At 52.1% G+C, this 5,667-nt stretch overlaps 1 protein-coding gene across 5 annotated transcripts; it reads left to right on the top strand.

The window, feature by feature from the left end:
* Positions 1 to 38: 38 nt before the first annotated feature.
* ZNF575 (zinc finger protein 575) lies at positions 39 to 5,364 on the top strand. Of its 5 annotated transcripts, none has more exons than XM_053607137.1 (5): positions 39 to 223; positions 505 to 592; positions 1,014 to 1,182; positions 1,666 to 4,701; positions 4,744 to 5,364. In XM_053607137.1, the coding sequence occupies exons 1-4, from the start codon at positions 39 to 41 to the stop codon at positions 2,322 to 2,324; spliced, it is 1,101 nt and encodes a 366-aa protein (XP_053463112.1). In that variant the 3' UTR covers positions 2,325 to 4,701; positions 4,744 to 5,364. The 5 variants fall into 5 exon arrangements, with proteins under 5 accessions (XP_053463112.1, XP_053463111.1, XP_053463115.1 ...); XM_053607136.1 differs by having other exon boundaries at positions 999 to 1,182; XM_053607140.1 differs by having other exon boundaries at positions 86 to 223; positions 483 to 592; positions 1,069 to 1,182.
* Positions 5,365 to 5,667: the final 303 nt, after the last annotated feature.

The raw sequence follows: 5,667 nt of genomic DNA, 5'->3' as shown, positions 1-5,667 counted from the left end.
CGTGCTGACAGCCCCTGGCTCCAGCGTGGGAGGAAGGAATGGAAATGAGGCTGGGCCCAGCAGCTCGCGCGCGCTCCCTCCCCTCCTTTCCCTCGTCGCCGAGCGCGCGCCGGGCTGGGCAGCTCTGCGGGGTCCGAGGGCAGCGCAGAGGCTGCAGCAGCTGTTGGCACGGTTCCGACCGCGGCGGGAGGAGCCCCGCCCCCGGGGAGGAGCCGTGGTGCAGGTGAGCGGACAGGAGTTGGGGCATCGAAATGGATTGAGAGCTCGATGCCAGGAGGCATCTCTTGGAGTGGGATCATTTAGGGTCCGAACGCTTGGGTTCGGGAGGGATTGTGCACTGGTGCCTGAGCCTTAGGAGAGTGCATTGGTGCCCGAATGCCAGCATCCCGAAGGTTGCAATGAATCGCGGACGTTTGGGGAAAAGTCCATTAGGGGTGTCTGGATCACAACACACGCCACTTTCCTTCTGTGTTTTCCTCCAGGTCTCCCCTGTATCCTCCACAGCCCCAACTCCACGCCAGGATCAAGTTTCGCTGCAGTAAGATCGCAGTTGACGCGGCCTAAGTGGACTGAGCCTAAGCCAAAAAGCCAGGTAAAGCTACCTCTTCTTAGACGAAACCCTGTGAGCACTGGCCTCTCCCCTGGCACCGTGGGAAAAGACACTCCCACTTCTCTTGAAGGCTCCGCCCCTGGGTCTAAGAAGCAGAGCTAGAGCCTGGTTTTACTTGTATACTTTCGCCGATTCCGGCTTAGGTACCGCGGCCAGGGGGGATCTGGTGGTCCGGCCCGCTGAGCGCTGTGTATGACCCCTGACTTTGAGTTGTAGAGGCCCCGCCTACTCTGCTCAAAAGCTCCAACCCTGGCTTTTAAGTTGCAAACTGTCTGACTCTGGCTTAGATTTGCATAGGCCCGCTCTGTGTGTTCTTAGGCTCCGCCTTCCTGCTATGCTTGCCCTCCCCGCAAACTCCACTCCTAAACAGACTGACCCCCGATTATAGGCCCTACATCCTCAGGCCCATCAGCTCGGTAATCACGGCGTCATCCTCTGCCCCATGCTCTGCCCCCGAGGTTCCTGTGCCAGCAAGATGCTGAAGCGAGGCGCGGAATACGCGGCGAGGCCCACCAGAGCTTTGACTGACAAGGAACCGGTGACCCAAGGAGGAGGTGAAAGCGGCCCTACTTGTGAGTAGGGAGCATTTTCCAGGAATGGGGGCTATGAGAATCACCTTTCGGGGGAACCTCATGGTAAAAGTTTGAGGGCCCAGGGTAATGACCTGGATCCTCCAAAATGCGACGTTCTGGGGAACTCTCCCATGTGGCTTTTGGGGACTCTCAGCAATCATTTGCTGGGGCTCAGAAAGAAGAAGAAACAGGGGAATAACATGGGATTTCAGGGTGATCACTGAGAAACTACTACAACAGATACATTAGCTTTGAGGACGCCTTAGCGGGGGACCCAGGAAGGTAACCTTTTGGAGCCCCTCAGGATGATGCATGGGGGCGGGAGAGGGGGAGCAGAAACGTGCCACTGGGGAATCTGTTTGACACCTGAGGTCCCCAGATAGACTTTGAGGGGCCCCTCAATTATCACGGCGGTGGTAGAACCTGGCCTAAGCGCAGGGCATTGGCGGGTTCCTGAAGCCCACCAGCCCTTCTGTCCCCCAGTTCCCCACCAGGGCCCACCGCAGAAGCCCAGTCAGTCGGCTCCGCGGCCTGTCACATCGGGGGGCACGCCTTCCCGGTCCTGCCGGCGGCCCCCGCCCCAACGCCCACACCGCTGCCCCGACTGTGACAAGGCCTTCTCGTACCCGTCCAAGCTGGCTACGCACCGGTTAGCCCACGGCGGCGCCCGACCCCACCCATGCCCCGACTGCCCCAAAGCCTTCTCCTACCCCTCCAAGTTGGCAGCCCACCGCCTCACTCACAGTGGCGCCCGCCCACACCCGTGCCCACACTGCCCGAAGGCCTTTGGCCACCGCTCCAAGCTGGCGGCTCACCTCTGGACACACGCGCCCGCCCGCCCCTACCCGTGCCCCGACTGCTCCAAGTCCTTCTGCTACCCTTCCAAGCTGGCGGCCCACCGCCACACGCACCACGCCACAGACTCCCGCCCCTATTCCTGCCCGCACTGCCCCAAGGCTTTCTCATTTCCTTCCAAGCTGGCCGCCCACCGCCTATGTCACGATCCCCCAACAGCACCAGGCAACCAGGTCACCACCCAACACGGATGCTCCAGCTGCGGCCAAGCCTTTGGCCAGAGACGCCTCCTCCTCCTTCATCAACGCAGCCACCACCAGGCAGAGGGCCGGGGAGAGAGAGAGTGAGCTGTCCCCTTCTCTCACTAGCCCCCTCTGTCGCCAGATCCAGTCAATAAAGAGGTGGGATTTCTGGGCGGTGCCTGTGGCTCAAAGGAGTAGGGCGCTGGCCCCATATGCCCAGCCCTGGCCAAAGACTGCAAAAAAAAAAAAAAAAAGAGGTGGTATTTCTAACCCCGGCTGTATGAGCTTTCCTGTTTCAGATAACTGGCAAGGACAACTTGGCCATTGATACTGGGCTCAAATTAAGAAGACTAAGGAACTCTTTGCTCACCTGCTTTGGGGATGGCAAGGTGTCAACCAGTTTTAGTACTGGGTCCCAAATGATCCATCTGGTCTGACAGTACTACCTCTGGTTCTCCCCACCACATACTTATATGTCAAAGGTAAGAAGTCTGCTAACACCCTAGGTTTAGGGGAATTGTGGGAGAAAAGGCTCGCTCCTTATTGTTGCTGAAAATTTAAATTGGTATCTCCACTTTGACCATGTGACTTTATCTAAAATATTTAAATACACACATGCTTGTTTCAACTATTCCACTTGTAGGAATTTATTCTATAAGCTCACACATGTGAAAAAGGCATAAAGGTAAGGCTGTTCACTGTGGTGTGGAGGTTGTGGCCAAAGATCAGTAACAACTGAAGTGCCATAAATAGGGGACTAATTCATGAATTATAATAGCCATGAAATGTCATTTGCCACTATAGGAAAAAAGTGCTCTGTGTCCTGATATAGAAAGACCCACATGAGAGTATTTCAGATTGTATATGAAACCAGCACATTGTACCCCTTGATTGCACTAATGTACACAGCTATGATTTAACAATAAAAAAAAATAATTTATATAAAAAAAAAAAGAAAGACCCGCAAGATGTACTAGGTGGTAACAGCAAGAACAAAGGGTATAAGCTTAGTGCCCGTAGCTAAGTGGGCACTGAGGCTGGCAAGTTTGAACTTAGCCTGGGCCTGCTAAACAATGACAACTACAAAAATATATATATAGCTGGGCATTGTGGTGGGCACCTGTAGTGTAGCTTACTCAGGAGACAGGAGAATTGCTTGAGCCCAAGAGTATGAGGTTGCTGTGAGCCATGACGCCATAGCACTTTACCAGAGGGAAACAAGTGAGAGTCTGTCTCAAAAAATAGGTGAGGAATGGCTTTTTTACAAAAGCTCACAGTGGCTTTTGTAGGGTAGCAAAAAAATGGTACCCTACATGGCATTTTTACAAAAGCTCACAGTGGCTTTTGAAGGGTAGCAAAAAATGGGTACAAAAAATAGGTGAGGAATGGCCTGGCTTTTCTTGTTTTTTTAAGAGCCGAGGTCTCACTCAAGCTCAGCTGGTCTCGAACCCATGAGCTTAGGCAATCTGCCCACCTCGGCCTCCCAGAGTTCTGGGATTACATGCATGAGCCACTGCGCCTGGCCTCCTCACCTACTTTTAAGAGTTCCAGGGCTTTGGCCAACCTTTGTCACTTCTCTGGACTCAGATGCCTTAGCTATAAAACGGTGATGTGTTATAAGGCATTTTAAGGGGGCAAAAGCGTCATTTTGGGTAGCCGGTTCCCTTTTGTGGCCGTTTCCCCCACTATAAAATGAGTGTGCAACATAGGACTAAAGAGATAAATTTGAAGAGCAAAACTCTAAAACATTTAGATGGAAATAAAGGAAAATAATCTTAGTAATCACAAAAGAAGAGAAAGTATCCTTAAGAAATAAACAAAAGGGCGGCGCCTGTGGCTCAAAGGAGTAGGGTGCTGGCCCCATATGCCAGAGGTGGCAGGTTCAAACCCAGCCCCAGCCGAAACCCCCCCAAAAACAAACAAACAAAAAAAAACCTATAAATCACGGATGAAAAGATAAATTTGACAGTAAACAAATGTAAAGTTACAACTATTGTGGAAGAGAGACAGTATTGTAAGAATATACCTATTACACAAAGGAGGTTAGGAAGGGTCTTCCTGGGGTGGTAATGTTGGAGCTGAGATCGTAAAGTTGTGAAGAATGGAATGAGAAAGTGTGCAGAAAGTATCAGACATAAGAGGCAGAACTGAGCAGGTTGCTGTACTGTAATCTACTCTAAGATGTTATGGGGAAGGTTCAAGGAGAGCTAAGGATTCTACTCTCCTCCAAACCCAGCAGTTTACATAGAAAGCTGTCCTGGGAGTCTCTCCGAAGCAAAGATGCCACCAGCAAAGTTTTAAGGACACAAACTCATTTGAGAGGGATTGCTCTAGTCTTACTTTGTACAGATCAGTAAAACGAGGCCAGGTGAGGTCACTGGGGCAGTGGCTGGATGGGTCCTGGATCTCTTCACGGCCTAACCCTCGCCTGCTCCTTGAACATGTCAGAACTGCTCCTGCTCTGGGTCTTTTTATTGTTGTTGTTGAGACAGGGTCTCACCCTATGCCCCTGAGCAGAGTACAGTGGCGTGGTAGCTCACCGCAAACTCAGGCCTCCGGAAGCCGCTGGGATTACAGGTGGGATTAAGGTGCTCGCCGGTGCCCGGCTGGGTTTTTCCATTTTTTTCATGAGTTGGGGTCTCATTGTCTCTCAGGCGAGTCACGAACTCCTGAGCTCAAGCAATTCTCCCTCCTCAGCCTCCCACAGTGCTGTGCTCTGGGTCTTTGCACTTCCTTTCCTTCTGCCTAGAAGGGCTCCCCCAGATACTCCCTTACTTCTCCCAGGTCACCCTATCTAAACTACCCCACCCTGCTATTGCTCTGTCCCCACTATTTTTTACTCGCTCTCACAGCATTTCCCACTGCTGGAGGCTGCATCACGCCCTCCTGCACAACGTCAATCCCATTGGACTGGGGACTGTGTCTGATTTTTCACATGGGGGTGTGGTAGGCAGCATAACAGCCTCCTGAAGATATTCACATCCTAATGCCTGGAACCTCTGAATGTATTATGTGGCAAAGGAGAATTAAGATAGGAGAAGGAGGGCGGCGCCTGTGGCTCAGTCGGTAAGGCACCAGCCCCATATACCGAGGGTGGCAGGTTCAAACCCAACTGCAACCAAAAAATAGCTGGGCGTTGTGGCAGGCGCCTGTAGTCCCAGCTACTCAGGAGGCTGAGGCAAGAGAATCGCTTAAGCCCAGGAGTTGGAGGTTGCTGTGAGCTGTGTGAGGCCACGGCACTCTACCGAGGGCCATAAAGTGAGACTCTGTCTCTACAAAAAAAAAAAAAAGATAGGAGAAGGAATTAAGGTTGTTAATCAGCTGAACTTAAAACGGAGAGGTTATCCCAGGAGATCTAGGTGGGGGGCTCACTGTAATTGCAATGATCTTTAAATGTGGACGAATGGCACAGAAGAATATCAGAGTGACACATGATGTGAGACTCAAG

This window comes from Nycticebus coucang, chromosome 10, assembly GCF_027406575.1.
Source record: "Nycticebus coucang isolate mNycCou1 chromosome 10, mNycCou1.pri, whole genome shotgun sequence".
Taxonomy (NCBI): Eukaryota; Metazoa; Chordata; class Mammalia; order Primates; family Lorisidae; genus Nycticebus; species Nycticebus coucang.
The sequence above is the reverse complement of the archived record's forward strand: the minus strand, read 5'-3'. Positions and strand labels throughout refer to the sequence as shown.

Excerpts from the sequence above, each read along its gene's own strand:
- ZNF575 (XM_053607136.1), top strand. The coding sequence starts at position 39 with ATGGAAATGAGGCTGGGCCCAGCAGCTCGCGCGCGCTCCCTCCCCTCC. Across the intron at positions 593-998 it reads AGCCTAAGCCAAAAAGCCAG|GCCCTACATCCTCAGGCCCA; the intron begins GTAAAGCTACCT and ends CCCCGATTATAG. Across the intron at positions 1,183-1,665 it reads AGGTGAAAGCGGCCCTACTT|TTCCCCACCAGGGCCCACCG; the intron begins GTGAGTAGGGAG and ends TCTGTCCCCCAG.